The sequence below is a fragment of the Mastigoproctus giganteus genome, chromosome 1 (genome assembly GCF_048544385.1).
Source record: "Mastigoproctus giganteus isolate SK-2022 chromosome 1, ASM4854438v1, whole genome shotgun sequence".
In the NCBI taxonomy this organism is placed as follows: Eukaryota; Metazoa; Arthropoda; class Arachnida; order Uropygi; family Thelyphonidae; genus Mastigoproctus; species Mastigoproctus giganteus.
The window spans coordinates 58,137,588-58,156,391 of record NC_143575.1 but is presented as its reverse complement, the minus strand read 5'-3'; the positions used below and the strand labels follow the sequence as shown (position 1 = coordinate 58,156,391).

The window sequence follows — 18,804 nt, the reverse complement described above, 5'->3', positions numbered from 1 at the left end:
GCAATAATTTAAAGCAGATATACATGGATTTCTTAAAATAAGGAAAGAAGATAACTATGAGTCTGCCGTGTCAACTTTACTGCAATGTTATAAAGATATACTGTGAGGTGTCTTTGGAAATTTATTTTCTTCATTCCCATCTCAATTTTTCGCCCTGCAAGTTAGAGATGTAAGTGATGAACAAGAAAAATACTTTCATCAGGACATATCTACAATGTAAAAGTGGTAGCAAGGTCAGTGGGATACTGACATGAAAGAATATTTACTGCTCGTTTCTTAAGAGGGAAGGCAAAGTGGATTGTGAGAAAGACTCTGAGTGGCAAACATTTCTAAGGAAATATAATATATGTAGTGCATTATATTAAATTATATTATTATTTGTTAGCAGTAGTAGTATTATTGGCAAATGATGCAAGGAAGCAAAAAAGAAAGAAAGAAAAAAATACCCACCTCATCTGTCTGTCCATTCTAATAATGTCTCATTCTTCCTTAGATTTATTCAAACTGCCCACTACCACAAAACTGGATGGTAGTTTGTTCCAACAATCAATTACTCTCTAGCTGAAAGTAAATTTTCACACATCCATCCTGCAACCATCCTTTTGCAATTTAAGTTTATATCTTGTTGGGATCATCTAAAAAAGAATTAGAATACCATTAACATTAAATTTACTCAATTCATTTAAAGCCTTAAACACTTCAGTTAAGTCTCCTCACAAGTGCCTAGTTTCCAAGCATTGCAATTTTCAGAACTGAATTTTTGTCTTAAGAGTATCCCTTTGCATTCTTGACTAATCTGATTGCCCTTCTGTGCACCTGTTCCAAGGAATCCATATATTTTTTTTAAATGAGATTTTCAGAACTGCATGTGGTACTCAAGATGTAACCTAACCATTGCCTTATGGAATGGAATAATCCCTTCCTTGTATTTGCCGGCAAAGTCCTGTATTAGCCACAGAACCCAGTGTGCTGTCCTAGAAGCTTATCTGCACTGCCCAGAGAACTTCATTTACCTCATTAAAGAGACCTAGGAATAATTTACAATTATTCCTAGGTCTCTTTCATTTTCCACCATGTTAAGTGTAGTACCACCTAATTGGTATATTATTCTGGGATCACTGTTGCTCGTGTGTAGCACTTTGCATTTACCAGTGTTAAGCCTCAGTTGCCAGTTCTCAGTCAATCCAACTAATTTATCTAGGTCTTGCTGCACTAGTATGCCTTGATTCCTGTCATTAAGCACCCTTCCAACCTTTGTGTCATCTGAAAATTTAGACAGTAAGCTTAATATGCCTTCATCAGTATTGTTAATAAATACTGTAAACAGTAATTGATCTGGCACTGAACCGTGATGGACTAAAAACATTAGTCTAAGAAGAGCGGTGCTTGATTATAACCACCCTCTGTCTTCTGCCTGATTAATGTATTTTAAAATGAATAGGACTTGTTTTTAAGTAGTATATGTATTATTGTGTGATATTTGAAATTTATTGTTCATTAAGTTACTAAAATTTCAATATACCTTTCAATGGAGGAGTGATAGAGATACAGGCAGTTCTCGCTTTACGAGTTCTCGGGTTTAAGAGGTGTTTTTTTTTTTTTTTTTTTTCCCCAAGTATCAACAAAATTGAAAATATGAACATTAATTACAAAAAATGAATGTTAAACATTCATAAAGTGAATTCATACAGTGTACACAGCTTTATGATATTAATCCGTTCCAAAGACACCATTGTATCGTTAAAATATCGTAATGTGAACCCAATAACACATTGTTTTTTGGTAATTCGTTTAAAGATCTCGGAATTTGAAATTTTCGCTGTATAACTAAGCTATTTATCTCTCTATAATGTCATTTTTAAGGTCACAAGCGTGACCTTAAGGCCATATAAAAGGTCATGAGCATGGTTTGTAAATTGTATTAGTTACCAATTCAAATCATTAAAATGCACTACACTTTCATTGTTATCGTATGTTCCGTTATAAGAATCAATTATGCCTTTGTGATATTTTTCTAAAGCAAATTTCTGGAGGTCACAATCATAAAACAATAAAAACAATTTGCGCTTTCCACTTTATTGGACTTTTCTGTTACTGCAAGCAATTATAAACGGGTAGTAAACTTGATGTTCTTGCAATAACGCTGGAATTGTGTGGTTTTTTAAAGTTATTATGGTGAAATTGTTTCCCCTTTACTGAAATCTTCAATTGTATAAAAAACATAAATACGTTTTCAGAATATTCTCTTCATTCCCTTTTTTTTTTTTAAGCTTCGTAAACTTGTTACTCCACACGAATCGTGTTAGTTGCAATTTGTGTGTGCCGTTAAAAAATGCTTATGCATGCAATCGTGAAATTTATAATTAAAAGATATTATCTTGGAAACAAATGCCTCTTGAAACATTTCTGAAGAAGACGACTCCTTGTGCAACAAACCAACAAGTGCCGAGCCAATAATGAGTGATCAACAAGTGGGCATTTAGTCGATGATGATGAAGAATAAACATTCTTTAATATTTGTAAGTCGAAAATAATGTCTGTATTATTATAATTTGCTTTATTTTACAAGCTACATTTTCATTTCTTTGGATAAATCAGTTATTGTTTAAACATAAACTAATTAGCTAATTAATTTCATTGTTGAAAACGTAACCCCTATTTTTAACCTTATGTCTGTGTGAAATAAATTCCTGCTTTACGAGCGCGCGCTAGGAATGAATTAACTCGTAAATTTGAGAACTACCTGTATATAATTTTGGAATGAGCAGGTTAGTTTCCTTTAGAATCTACAATATATTTTTTTTTTTTTCGCCAGTGTAATTAGATTTGCAATCATGGGAGTCTGTATAAGCCAGATAATAAAAATAAATATGTGGAATCCATTACAGAGGCTTATTTATATTTTTTAATCTTCCTGAATACTAGACCCTTGAATTTCTCAGAAACCACATCCATCTGGCTTACTCTATTCAGTCCTCCATGGTAGTATAGTAGGTTTGTCACTTGCCACTCATTTAAGGAGGTCTCAGTTCAATTTCTGTTAAATTTTAGGAATTTCTAAAGTCCTCTTCAGTTGAGGCTATAGTTAGAGAATCTCAGGTAGAGGAAGGCTTTTATTCTAGTTTTTTCAGCCTGCATGACATGCATATTTGCCCCATGAACACACTTGTTCAGACACAGTACACAAGTACAATATAGCGTAAGTTTCTAATGTGCAACTCAGACCATGTTGCAACTTAGACCAACTTAGTCCACCAACAGCAACAACAATCACTCTAGTCAAATTTCAGTAATCCTTCAGTTTTTATTATTAGTAGTAGTAGTAACAGTAGTCAGCATCGGCCAGAAAAAAACCTTCACTTCTCATCCATCCCCTCTAACAGTTTATCTAGTTCTTTCTTGAATTTATTCAAGTTATCCACCTTGACAACACCAGATGGAAATTTGTTCCAACAATCAACCACCTTCTGACTGAAGGCAAATTTCTACACATCTGACCTGCAACCATTCTTCTTCAATTTGAATTTATGCTCCCTCATGTGTAGTCTGAGCAAGAGGAAGGGTTCCATCAGCATTGAGCTTTCCCAATCCATTCAAGACTTTGAATAAGTCATTCAGGACCCCTTGCAGATGCCTAGTTTCCAGATGCTGCAATTTGTCAAACTGAAGCATTTTCTGGTAAGAGCACCCTTTTGCTCCCCTTACCAGTCTTGTTGCTCTTTTCTGCACCCATTCCAACAGATCACCATTCTTCCTAAAATGAGGCTTCCAGAACTGTATACAGTATTCAAGATGTGGCATAACCATTACTGTACACAATGGTATTATCATTTTCCAGGTCTTTTTCACTTTCCACTACCGGCGCCTCCGTAGCCAGGTGGGCAGGAGCAGCAGTGCATGGCACATGCTTCTTGATTAGACTGAGGTTCGAGCCCGTGACCACCAAATACGAAGGATGCTGCAAGGTCAGGGAATGACCACCGCATATCCCTGGAACAATATGGCCTTAGTTGCTAATGCTCCTAAAAACCAAATAACAACAACTTTCCACTACCCCTGTGTGCAGTACCACATAGCTGGTATATTAATCTGGGATTACTGCTCCCCATTTGAAGCACCTTGTATTTGTCAATAATCAGTTGCCACTTCTTAGCACATCAGACTTTTTGTTTCAATCTTGTTGCACTGACATACCCTGATTGCTGTTATTCACTACCCTTCCAACCTTCATATCATCTGCAAACTTATACATTAAGCCTGATATTCATCATCAGTAAATAGAGAGAAAAAAAATGGGCTCAGCATTGAACCATAGGGAATCCACTAATAACATTAGTCCATGAAGAACAGTGTCCATTAATAACCACTCTTCATCTTCTCCATCTCAACCATCCCTTTATCTATAGCAGCAACTTGCCCTTAATGCCACACTGCTCAAATGTGTATGGCAGTCTTTTATGTGCAACAGTATCAAAAGCTTTTCTGAAATCTAAGTATCTGTTTATTGTAACATTCTTCACTGAATTTTTTTTAAATTTGCATCCATGTGTCCAAATGTTAAACTGAAAAGGATTCTGTTTATTGAACAAAAACTTCATCTCATGAGTAAACACAAAAAGGTCCTAAAGTGTTACGTTTAATGAGTACCTCAGGTTTCAGCATTACATTTAGGGGTCTGAGTGATAGTGTAAAACACAATTTAGAAAAAAAGTAAATTTGTGTTCTATATTTGAATATTAAATAGTGGTTATAGGGACATTTATAACATTAATTTTGTTAGCTAATATAAAAGGCCTTCTCTGTTTCAGACTACGTTGGATTCATTAAGAAAATAATGAAATTAATGCAGTTACGTTATCCAGATATAAGGAAAGTTGAGGTAGAAATGAAACAATATGAAGATTTATGTGACCCTTCTAATAGACAAGGTATGTTTTCACAGTTATCTTCAGTGTACTTTAAAAGTAAATTAGTGTTTAATTAAACTTACGAAAACTATGTGGAAATAGTGTGAATAAGAAAAATTTTTAATGAAGACACTTTACACTTAAAGTACTGTATTTAATTAGTTTATTGGTATGAAAGGAAAAAATTGATAGGATTAGATTCAAACAGTCCCATTAGCTGAAAAACATTTGTCCCAGCAACTAAAAAAATTCAATGTTTTGAATTTCTGTATTGAAGTTCAAAAAAGTTTCTTTATTAAAATATTTTAAATGTAGATATTTTAATCACTTAAGTTAGCATTAGCAAGGGCACATGATGCAACAAAGCAAGCTTTAGAATCAGCCAAAAACACACACACACACACACACACACACACCCTTCTCATTTCACACATCCACTCACTCCAGATCTTTGTCTAGTTCTGCCTTGAATCTGCTTAAACTATCAACTTCTACAACAAAAATCAACCATCCCGTGGCTAAAGGAAAACTTCCGCACATCTATCCTACAACTGTCTTTCCTCAATTTGAATTTATGCCCTCTCAGGTGATTATTCTGAGCAAGAGGAAGAATCCCATCAGTCATGAGCATGGTCGAACTATTCAAGGCTTTATACACCTCAATCAGATCACCTTGCAAGTGCCTAGTCTCCAGACACTGTAAGCAAAACTTAAGCCTTTCTTCGTAAGAGCAACTTTGTTTGTTCCATTCACTAATCTTGTTGCCCTTCTCTGTACTGGTTCCAACAGCTCTACATCCTTCTTAAAATGAGGCCTCCAGACCTGTATACAGTACTTAAGGTGTGGCCTGACCATTGCCTTATACAAGGGGATAATCACCTCCTTATCCCTGCTAGAAAAATTCCTGTATATCCTTAACAAGACACCATGAGCTACTCTTGCAGACCGTCTGCACTGCTCAGAAAACTTCATATCTGCCTGCACAATTACTCCCAGGTTCTTTTCACTCTCTACCACTGTCAGTGTAGTACCACACAGTTGATACGTTACTCTGGAGTTACTGCTTCCCATATGCAGTACTTGACATTTGTCAATGTTAATCTTCAGTTTCCACCTCTCAGCCCATCTGCTCAACTTTTCTAGATCTTGTTGCAGCAGCATACTATCATTAGTGTCATTAACAAACCTGCCTACCTTTGTATTGTCTGCAAACTTAGACATTAAGCCTGATATACCATCATTAATGAATACAGAAAACAACAATGGACGCAATACTGAACCCTGGGGAATTATAGTCCACAAAGAGCAGTGTCCATTGATTACCACTCTGTCTTCTTCCTCTCAACCATCCTTTTATCCATAGCAGCAATTTTCCTCCAGTGCCACACTGCTCCAATTTGTGCAGCAGTCTTCCATGTGCAACAGTATCAAAAGCTTTCTAAGGTCCAAATATATGATATCAGAGTTATTCTTTGCATCCAGTTCCTTTGTGACTACATCATAGTATCCAATCAAATTGGCCATACAAGGCTTCCCCTTATGTGTGAATGCAGATGCAAAATAATCATTTAGTTTGTTAGCTACCTGAGCAGGATCATCAACAGTTGAACCATTGATATCAAATGGACCAATCTGATTGATCCCTTCCTTCTAGAGTTTACATAAGTAAAGAACTCTTTGCTGTTTTTCTTTGTATCCTTTGCCAAAGATTTTGTGTGATCTGCCTTTGTCTGCCTAACCTCTTCTATGACTTGGTTACAGACCAGCTTATATACCCCCAGGGGCTCACATCTGGTGAGTATGGGCTTGGCACACCCAGGGTCCTGAGCTGGATATCATCATTCTTCTCTTTCTTGGTGATTCCTTTCTGCTTCTCTCTCTCTCTCTCTCTCTCTCTCTCTCCTCTCTCTCTCTCTCTCTCTCTCTCTCTCTCTCTCTCTCTCTCTCTCTCTCAGGGTAACATGGGAATTTTTTTTGGCTAGTGCAGCATAAGCCTCAAGCTTCCTTGCACCATATGGCTAATAATAATAATAATAATCTATCATAGGCTTCTATGTCACCTGTTAATTTATATGTATCCCATGCATTTTTCTTCTCTGCCACATGTCTAATTAGTTCATCTGACATTCATTTAGGCCTAAATCTTGAACAGTATTTCTTAGTTGGTATGAAAAGCCTAGTAATTTCCAAGATTAATTCTTTGAATGCTTCCCATTTTGAATTTGCTGTTGGTAACATCATCAGTTGGTCCCACCATATAGAATTTAAATACTGTCTCAGACCACCGTGGTCACCTTTACGAAAGCAAAAACCCTTCCCTTTACACCTGATGGTAGTATTTACTCTTTGAGTAAATCCCACTTCAGCACACTGTGATCACTGCCACCTAGTGGTTCCTTTATCTGCAGATTCTTAATGCATGAAGAATTACTATTGATAATCAGATAAAGAGTATTACTCTCTCTAGTTGCCTCCTGAACACGCTGCTGTAGAAAACAATCATCCAATAAATCCACAAAAGCCTTGATAGTGTGTGAGTGACCAACCCTTAAATTCTAGTCAGTCTCTGGGTAATTAAAATCCCCCATTAAAAGACTCTGATTTACTGGCCCACTCTATTTCTCTGCACAATTGCTCATTATATTCATCAGATTCATTAGGCCTATAACATACACCTACTCTCATTTTTCCTTTCCCAGTGCTTATGTCACACCAAACAGACTCAACATTGCAATGTCCACCAACATCAATTGGATGCACTGCCTTGGATTTTGTGTTTTTTTTAACTAACAGCATAAGCCCTCCTCCCTTCCTGTCCTGTCTATCCTTTCTGTACACATTGTACTCCACAAATTCCAATTCTGCACTGCTTATGTCTGTGTGACACCACGTCTCTGATATCCCAACAATATCTGCCCTTGATGTCTTGACCAGCACTTCAAGCTTATCAAATTTATTAACTGCACTCCTAGCATTGGTGTACATGCACCTGTTTCTACTCTTAGTTACCCTAACACAGCCCATACATTTACTTGTTCCACTATGACTTCCAGCAGTCCTGGAAATCCCCATTGTCTTGCTTTCCAGGCTGCTGCTCAATTGCATTTCAATAGAAGCAGTGCAAGAATCACTTTCACCTCTGCCAGCAGCTACCGTTAATCTATTAGTCCATGTGTCCTCCCAAGCTGCAGTTTTCCAACCCACCTCACTCTGCCTCGATAGCATCAGCAAATATTTTTGCACCCTTTCTATTTAAGTGTAGAAGCAATCTCTCCTGTTAACAAGCACAGACCAGGCTGAAAAAAATTCTACCCCTTGAGCCTTGCACAATCTCTCCAGGGCCGAATTGCTCGACAAGGCTCTCATCATATACTCCCTCCTGGGCAGAATTGCAGTTGCTTTTAAATTCAACCCTAAAAAAGCATATAAAGTTAAAAGCATATTATTTGAGCAATCACTCATAGAATTATATGTTTATTGAATAAATTATTTTATGTATATAATAACAGTACTATATTTGATATGCTGTGATATGCTATGAATTATAAACAATCTTTTATGAAGATTTTTGAGTTAATATCACCAAAGGATGAATTGTATAGCTGAATAATAACTCTAAAAAGAATAACTTGAACTGTATAGAAGATGATTGTTAAAATTATAGTAATTTCAGAATACTGTAGCATTGTAAAAACTTCATTTTACTTTATCGGTTGAAAGGTTCAGGTGGAAGTACTTTAATTGCTTTATATCAGAAATAATATAGTTTCCTTAGTGGATATTGGTGTTTTTATAAGATTTTACGTATTAATTGTTGCAAAATGATGCAAGAAAGCAAGCTTATACAGCATCAATGAAAAAAAAAAAAAAAAACCTACCGACTTTATTTGTCCTAATAATTTATCTAATCCTTTAAATTTATTCAAACTACCTACTTCTACAATACTACATGGAAGTTTGTTCCAGTCATAGTTATTCTCTGGCTGAAAGAAAATTTTGCACATCTATCCATCAACCATCCTATTCCAGTTTAAATTTATGCCCTCTTGTTTGTCATCCTAGAAAGAGTAAGGATGCCATCAGCAAAGGCAGTAGCCGAGTGGTCATGCGTGGGGGTGCATAAGAACACTTGTCTTGAGTGACCCGGGTTCAAGCCATGACTGCTGAATACAGTGCTGTTTCTTGTATTCTCTATCTTGTGAAACTCCTCTGATCATTGTGGTTATCCTGGACTATAAACAGAAAATTAATTTATTTATATATAGCTTATTCAACCCATTTAAAGCCTTAAATGGGTTGAATAAGCTTAAAACACTTCAATCAGATCTCCTCACAAATGCCTAGTTTCCAGATGCTGCAATTTAATCTCTGTCTTTTTTGGTAAGAGAACCTTCTTTATGCCCCTGATTAATCTTGTTGCTCTTTTCTGTACGTATTCCAGTAGGACTGCATCCCTCTTAAAATGAGACTTCCAAACCAGCATGCAGTACTCCAGGTGCAGCCTAACCATTGCCTTGTATGGTGAGAAAAATCATCTCCTTTACCCTTTTGACAAAATTCCTGTATATTTTTGACAGAGCTGCATAAGTTGACCTAGCTAGCAGCCCATCTGCACTTCTCAGAGAACTTAATTTCAGAATGTAATCCAGTAATAACATTAGTCCATAAAGAGCACTGGTCATTAATATCTAATGTCTGTTTCCTGCCACCCAACCATCCCTTTATTCAAAGTAGTAACTTGCCCCTAATGCTAAACTACTCCAAATTGTATAGCAGTCGTTCTTACAGAACCAGATTAAAAGCTCTTCTGAAATCTAGGTATAAGATATCAATTTTTTTTTCTTGCACACAGTTGCTTTGTAACTACCGCATAATACCTAATCAGATTAGTCAGATAAAATCTTTCCCCAAAAAATCCATGTTTGCTGTGATTACTATACAGGGTGTCTCAAAAATATTGGTACAAAAGTTAAAGGGAGGTAGGTAACATCTAAAGGAATGTGAATCGCATAGGAGCCCATAACCAGAAAAGTCATGGGAAAGTAGTATCAGAGGCACAAGAAGCAGAAATGACACAAGACAGTAATTAGTGGCAAATATTTATTTGACATAATATTAACAATGGAGTATGAGATGGATGCATTTCATGATGTTACAACAGATGCTTGAAGGTTCCACCATGAGACGCAATGCATGCATGACACTGACATAGCATGGATTGGTGGAAACGGTCAAACACAGGTGATTCATACACAATAGATTTGAGAGCCCCCAAAAAAATAAATCAAGGCTTGATAAATCAGGTGAGCATGGGGGCCAGACAACGGGTCCACCACGGCCAATCCATCAACGCCCAAAACGCCTGTTCAAATGGTCACGAACACACCTTCCATAATGGGCAGGTGTCCCGCCACGTTGAAACCAAATGTTGCATCTCACATTTGCTGGAACATTGTCAAGTAACCCTGGTAGAACTTGTTCAAGAAAGATCCGATATTTAGCGGAGTTCGTGCGGGATGGTAACAGGTATGGGCCGACTAAGCAGTCACCGACCATACCTGCCCACACATTTATTGCAAAGCGATGTTGTGCTGCATGGGGGCGCATACCGTATTCAAAGTAGTATGTATGTCGTGAGCCCACACGTGAGCATTGTACTGATTGAATAAGCCTTCCCGAGTGAAATAAGCCTCATCCGTGAACAAAACATAGGCTGGAAAATTCAAATCTTGAACACTTTCTTGGAGAAACCACTGCGCAAAAGCCACACGTGCAGGATGATCTTGGGGGAGCAGTAACTGAACCCTTTGGAGATGAAAGGGGTGTAAGGAATCGTCGTGCCAGACACGCTGTACGAGACACTCCTAAGGCAGAGGCAACGGTACATGTGCTGGTAGTAGGATTATTCTGGACAGCATTCAACACACTTTTTTCCATGGCGGGAGTTCGCGTCGAACGTTGTCTGCCCGCACTACTCCTGTTACCTCTAAATGACCCATAATCGCACAAATTTTGATGCAAACATGCAAACAAACGGTGGTCCGGTACATGTCTGTCTGGGAAGCGTTCTCCATAAATTCATTGTGCGGCTAGTCCATTGCCCTCTGCTAATCCATACACTAGGTGCATGTCTGCCAGCTCACAGTTCGTATATCGATGCATGCTCTTTGTGCGGGGATTACTGCTTGAATGAGTAAACCAGAAATTTTCCCTCTCCTCTCGCGAACTGATGAACAGCGCCATGTACCGACTTCCGGTGACTTTTCCGGTTATGGGTTCCTATGCGATTCACATTCCTTTGGATGTTACCTACCTCCCCTAAACGTTTGTACCCATATTTTTGAGACACCCTGTATAATGCAGTCTGTTGAGATGAACCTGTATTATTTCTTTAACCATTGACTCCATTATTTTATTTGCCACAAGTTCATTTAAACAGAAGTTACTGTCTTTTCCTCTTGATCTTCTCTCCTTGTGAATGGGAGAAACATTTACACATTTAGCATTAGTAGAGGCATATGATGCAAGAAAGCAAGCTTATGCAGCATCAGCCAAAAAAAAAAAAAAAAACTTCCACTTCACCCCTCTGTTCGTTCAAAATACCTGTCCAGCTGAGCCTTAAATTTATTTAGGCTATCAACTTCCACAATAAGGGATGGAAGTCTGTTCCACCAACCAACTACCCGCTGGCTAAAGGCAAATTTCCGCACATCTATCCTACATCTGTCTTTCCTCAATTTGAATTTATGCCCTCTCAGGTGATTATTCAAGAGGAAGAATCCCATCAGCATTGAGCATGCTCAAACCATTCAAGGGTTTATACACCTCTAACAGATCACCTCGCCGGTGCCTAGGCTCCAGACACTGTAATTTTCAAAACTTAAGCCTTTCTTCATAAGAGCAACCCTTTGTTCTATTTACTAATGTTGTTGCCCAATTTCTGGTCTGTAAGTTTCTCTCCTGAATTCACTTCATTATGGCTAAAGATTTTATTACCATTTTTTCTGCTTCTTTTAATATAATTGGATAAATTCCATCAACTCCCAGGTGCCTTATTTATTTTTATCTCCAACAATTTCTCTTCCACTTTCCTCCCAATTGTCATAAAAACATCTAGTTCACAGTTATAATTAAATATATGTCTTGTACCCCCACTTCAAAAATCTTCTTCACACATAAATCTAGATGCAGATTATTTATGTATTTTGTCAGCAACTTGAACAGGATTATCAGTAGTTATACCATTCATATTCAGTGGACCATTGTGTCCATCCCTTTCCTTCTAGTATTAACATAAGCAAAGAGCTCTTTCGTACTTTTCTTCATCTTTTTAGAAAACCAGTCTCATAATCTGCCTTGGTCTGTCTAATCTTAGTCTGTCTGCCTTAGTAAATTGTTTACATTGTTTATAAATTGTTTCATGCAAGATCTGGTGAATTACTTAAACCCTCTGTGCCCCCTGATAATTTTTAATCATCCCATGCAATTTTCTATTTGTCCACATAGGACATCAAACTAGTTTCATCAGTTCATCTGACATCCATTTAGGTCTAAACCGTGAACAGTATCCTAGTATAGAAAACATTGCAGGCTTCTACACATGCTTTTTTGAATGCTTCCAATTTAGCATTTGCAGTTGTTAACAACATTGATCACCTTGGCGTAATTATATCTTTAAGTAAATTCTACATTGGTATACTATGATCACTGCCCTCTAGTTTTTCCTTTACTTGAAGATTCTTAATGAATGAAGAGTCACTGCTATTAGTATAGGTCAATAAATATTTTTTTATTTAAAAATGGAATGGGAAAAAATATGTGGACTAGATAGATTTTTTGACACCGATTTCAAATCTGTTTTCAGTTTTCCTATAGCATTTGTAGTTTTTGTGATGAAACCAATTACATGGACATAAGATTGATTATACTGCTCATATACCTATTCAGCCAACCTACCTGAATATAATTCGGTGCCTCCATAGCCAGGTGGGAAAAAGCAGCAGTGCGTAGCACATGCTTCTTGATTAGACCAGGGTTAGAGCCCGTCGCCACCAAATATGGAGGATACGGAAAGGTCAGGGAATGACCACTGCATATCCCGGAGCAATATGGCCTTAGTTGCTAATGCTCCTAAAAAAAAACAAAATAACCTGAATATAATTATTATTTATTTGTTATTATTGTTTATACATTCATATTTATGTAATTGTTCGAACATATCTCTATCCTTGTTATTTCATAACTTAATTATTATTTGATTATAAATTGTTTCATGCATGATCTGGTGAATTACTTAAACACATTCAATATCATGCCTCAAAAGTATAAAAAATCACCCCAATAAATTCTGTTGTGTGTGTGTGCATTCCATGGGAATTGGTCACATTTCCATGTGCTTGCACAAAATAAAAGGTGAATATAAGCAACTGAGTAACATGGCCCTTGTAGATCTTCATATCAATTTATATAAGGCAAATTTTTCTGGTATGACTGAATTAAAAACAAAGTTAAGAAATCTCCATAAAATGATTTAATTGTGGTCCTCAGAGTTTAAAATCTTGGTTTTCAAAATTTAATTTCTTCCAAAAAAATTCAAATTAAACATTAAAAGTTACAGCTGACAGTTACAGCTATTTAAAAGTTACAGCTGACAGTTACAGGCTCCGCAAAAACGATAAGTGTTTGCCTTTTATTTACATGATTGTTGTTTTATATTGTACTTAATACGTAGTCATATGGTTATAGTTACGCTGGTTATTTTTTATTTTAATTTAGATAAAGAGTTTTTGTGGATTTTACTTACGATAGGTAAAACCGTTATTTTTGTTCGATTTTTGTAGCCATTGTTTTTGTATATAGGGAATTCCAAGTTTTTGTAGGGAATTCAAATTTTTTAATTGAGGTAGCTCTAACGCATAATTATATAGTAATACGCTTCACTGTTTCTATTTCATAGTTTCTATTCAAATACTACTGACATTTAATTTATTGATTTTATTAATTTAAACTACCATGCCCCGAACTAGAGCAGCAAAGCAACGGGCACAAAGTGGCAGGAGTGTTGTGACTCGGGGGAGAACTGAGGGGGGCGATTCTCCAACGCGTCACAGCCTAAAAAAATGTGCAACTTGTGAAATGTTTGCCGAACTCTCTGGAACGGAACATGATATTGCCATGGGGGATGTCTTTGTGTGTGCGCGATGTAAGGAGTGTAAGGAAATCAGGCGACAACTCAGCGTTGTTATGGGCCTATATGAGAGTTTGAAGGACAGGGTGGATGCCCTCGAAGGAAATAAATTGAGGGGCCCATCAAGCTCTCAGCTGCCCACATCAACGCCAGAGCTTGCACTTGGTCATCACGCAACACAGCGGCAACCCCCAAGGCAGAATGCGCTGGTCCCACAGGAACTAGTAGTTGTTGGTGACTCTATTGTCAGGGAAACGGGGAACATGCTATGTAAAAAGGATAGGTGGAACAGGACCAGGGTATGTCTGCCAGGGGCAAAGGTTGATGACGTTGTAGAGCGGATATCATCTTTCAAGGGCACAAAAGGTGATATAGTTGTACACGTTGGCACTAATGATATTAAGAGTAGGAGACCGGCAGAATTACTCAACAAGTACAGGTCACTGTTGAAAAAAAGCCGAGAATTAGGGTTGAATTTAAAAGTGTCTGCAATTCTGCCCAGACACGATAGGAGGGAGTATATGATGAGAGCCTTGTCGATCAATTCGGCCCTGGAAAGATTGTGCAAGGCTCAAGGGGTAGAATTTTTTTCAGCCTGGACTGTACTTGTTAACAGGAGAGATTGCTTCTACAGGGATGGGATACACTTAAATAGAAAGGGTGCAAGAATATTTGCTGATGCTATCGAGGCAGTGTTAGGTGGGTCGGAAAACTGATAGCTTGGGGGGATACAAAGACTAATAGTTTAACAGTAACCGCAGGCAGAGGTGAAGGTGATTCTTGCACAACTTCTATTAGAATAAGTAGCGACCTGGAGCGAGGGGTGTTGGGGGTTTCAGGGACGGATGGCAGTCATCCTGGAATAGTTGGGTATATGGGATGTGTTAGGGTAACAAGGAATAGGCATAGGAGCATGTATGCTTGCATGTATACCAATGCTAGAAGTATAGTAAATAAATTTGATGAATTTGAAGTGTTGGTCAAGACATCAAAGGCGGATATTGTTGGGATAGCAGAGACGTGGTGTCACAAAGATATAAGGAATGCAGAACTGGAATTTGGGGAGTACAATGTGTACAGAAAGGATAGACAGGACAGAAAGGGAGGAGGTGTTATGCTGTTAATTAAGAAAAACATAAAATCAAAAGAAGTGCATCCAGTTGATATAGATGGACAGTGCACTGTTGAGTCAGTTTGGTGTGACATAAGCACTGCAAAAGCAAAAATAAGAGTAGGAGTGTGTTATAGGCCTAATGACTCGAATGAGTACAATGAACAATTGTACAAAGAAATAGAGTGGGCCAGTAAATCAGAATGTCTTATAATGGGGGATTTTAACTTCCCAGATATTGACTGGAACTTGTGGGTTGGTCACTCACGCACTAGTCAGACTTTTGTGGATTTATTGGATGATTGTTTTCTGCAGCAGCATGTTCGAGAGGCAACCAGAGAAAGTAATACTCTTGATCTGGTTATCAGCAGTGATCATTCGTGTATTAAGAATTTGCAGATAAAGGAACCACTAGGAGGCAGTGATCACAGTGTGCTGAAGTGGGATTTACTCAAAGAGGTAACTACCGTCAGGGGTAAAGGAAAGGGTTTTTGCTTCCGTAAAGAGGAGTACAGTGGTCTCAGACAGTTTTTAAATTCTGTACAGTGGGATCGACTGACGATGTTACAAACAGTAAATTCTAAGTGGGAAGCATTCAAGGAATTAATCGTGGAAGCTACTAGACTTTTCATACCGATGAAGAAATATTGTTCAAGGTTTAGGCCTAAATGGTTATCAAATGAACTAATGAGACTCGTGACAGAGAAGAAAAATGCATGGGATGCATATAAATTATCAGGCGACGCAGAAGCCTGTAGCAGATATAAGCTAGTCTGTAATCAGGTCACAAAGGAGGTTCGGCAGGCAAAGGCGGATTACGAGAAATCTTTGGCAAAAGATGCTAAGAAAAACAGTAAGGATTTCTTTACTTATATAAACTCTAAAAGGAAGGGGCTAAATATGATTGGTCCACTTGACATCGATGGTTCGACTGTTGATGATCCTGCTCAGATAGCAAACAAACTGAATGAGTATTTTGCATCTACATTCACACGTGAGGAATCATTACAGTTTGAAAATGGAAGAAGGTTATCAAATTGTAGCAGTGTGCTTAATGATTTTGTAATAACTGAGAGCAAAGTGGAGGAGAAATTGTTGAAGTTAAACATAAGAAAGGCACCTGGGGCGGATGGGATCTATCCAGTTATATTAAAGGAGGCGGCAAAGCAACTAAGCAAACCCTTAGCCATAATTATGAGAGCATCCTTGGATTCAGGGGAGGTTCCCACGGACTGGAGATGTGCAAATGTATCCCCAATTCACAAAGGAGGTTCGAAGGGTGACACGAATAATTACAGACCAGTTAGTTTAACTTCTGTTCCGGGTAAAATAATGGAGTCACTGGTTAAAGATGCAGTGCAGGATCATCTAGACAAGACTGCAGCAATAATTCAGACACAGCATGGGTTTGTTAAGGGAAAGTCTTGTCTGATAAATTTGATTGGTTATTATGATGTGGTCACAAAGGAACTGGATGCAAAAAATAATTTTGATATCATATACTTGGATTTCAGGAAAGCTTTTGACACTGTTGCGCATGGAAGACTACTGTACAAATTGGAGCAGAATGGTATTAAGGGTAAGTTGCTACAATGGATAAAAGGATGGTTAAGTGGGAGAAGACAGAGGGTGGTAATCAATGGGTGCTGCTCTTCGTGGACTAATGTTATTAGTGGAGTCCCACAGGGTTCGGTGTTGGGTCCACTGTTGTTTTGTATATTTATCAATGATATTGATGAAGGTATATCAGGCTTAATGTCGAAGTTTGCAGATGACACGAAGGTTGGCAGGGTTGTTAATGACAGTAATGGCAGTGTGCTACTGCAACAGGATCTAGATAATTTGGGCAGATGGGCTAAGAAGTGGCAACTGAAGTTTAACCTTGACAAATGCAAAGTACTGCATATGGGTAGAAGTAACCCCAGAGAAACGTACCAACTGTGTGGTACTACACTTAAGGTGGTAGAAAATGAAAAAGACCTAGGAGTAATTGTGCAGGCAGATATGAAGTTTTCTGAGCAATGCAGACAGGCTGCCAGGGCAGGTCATGGGGTTTTGTCAATGATATATAGGAATTTTGCTAGCAGGGAAAAGGAGGTGATTGTCCCTCTGTATAAGGCAATGGTCAGGCCACGCCTTGAGTACTGCGTACAGGTCTGGAGGCCTCATTTTAGGAAGGATGTAGATTTGCTTGAGCGTGTACAGAGAAGAGCAACACGATTGGTGAGGGGAATGAAGGGATCCTCTTACCAAGAGAGGCTTAAGTTCTGCAAATTGCAGTGGCTGGAGACTAGGCACCTGCGCGGTGATCTGATTGAGGTCTATAAGGCCTTGAATGGGTTGAGCACGCTGAATTCTGATGGGATCCTCCCACTTGTTCAGAATACGAACCTACGGGGACATAAGTTCAAATTAAGAAAGGATAGATGTAGAATAGATGTGCGGAAATTTGCCTTTAGCCAGCGGGTGGTTAATTGCTGGAACAAACTTCCATCTGTCGTTGTGGAAGTTGATAGGTTAAATAAATTTAAGGAGGAACTGGACAGGCAATTGGAGGGTATGGTGTGATTTTTTTTTTTTTTTTTTTTTGGCTGATGCTGCATAAGCTCCTACACTTGCTTTCTTGCATCAAGTGCCACTACTACTACTACTACTACTACTACTATTACATTAATTAAAATTTTTCTTGATCACTGCTTATTGATGTTTGTATAAAATTATATGCATATATGTGTAATACTCATAACATATGAGTAAAAAAAGCACTTAATTTATGTTATTATAAATTTTTGTTTATCCTGTTTGTGCAAATTTATTTCCTATAGCCACTTTGTCATTCTTTAGAAAACAATTAGAGTAACGTATCAACAATCAGAGTAACATATCAACTCTGTGGTACTACACTGACAGTGGTAGAGAATGAAAAGGACCTGGGGGTAATTGTGCAGGCAGATATGAAGTTTTCTGAGCAGTGCAGACGATCTGCAAGAGTAGCTCATGGTGTCTTGTTAATGATAAGGAGGTGATTATCCCCTTGTATAAGGCAATGGTCAGGCCACACCTTGAGTACTGTATACAGGTCTGGCGGCCTCATTTTAAGAAGGATGTAGAGCTTTTGGAACGAGTACAGAGAAGAGCAACAAGATTAGTGAATGGAACAAAGGGTTGCTCTTACGAAGAAAGGCTTAAGTTTTGCAAATTGCAGTGTCTGGAGACTAGGCACCTGCGAGGTGAATAAAGCTTTCAATGGTTTGAGCAAGCTCAATGCTGATGGGATTCTTCCGCTTGCTCAGAATAATCACCTGAGAGGGCATAAATTCAAATTGAGGAAAGACAGATGTAGGATAGATGTGTGGAAGTTTGCCTTTAGCCAGCGGGTAGTTGGTTGGTGGAACAGACTTTTATCCTTTGTTGTGGAAGTTGATAGCCTAAATAAATTTAAGGCCGAGCTGGAAAGGTATTTGGAACGAACAGAGGGGTGAAATGGGAGTGGTTTTTTTTTTTTTTTTTTTTTTATTTTGGCTTAATGCTGCATAAGCTTGCTTTCTTGCATCATGTGCCTCTACTAATGCTAATTTAATTGTGGTCCTCAAAGTTTA

The 18,804-nt window shown here is 38.0% G+C and overlaps 1 protein-coding gene across 1 annotated transcript in view; it reads left to right on the top strand.

Annotated features, from left to right (window-relative positions):
- LOC150090819 (uncharacterized) overlaps positions 1 to 18,804 on the top strand; it is a 133,871-nt gene that overhangs the window by 76,060 nt on the left and 39,007 nt on the right. The window contains exon 5 of the mRNA XM_090380170.1: positions 4,809 to 4,928. Within this exon, the coding sequence (XP_090236296.1) occupies positions 4,809 to 4,928 (120 nt within the window). The remainder of the gene's footprint in view (positions 1 to 4,808; positions 4,929 to 18,804) is intronic.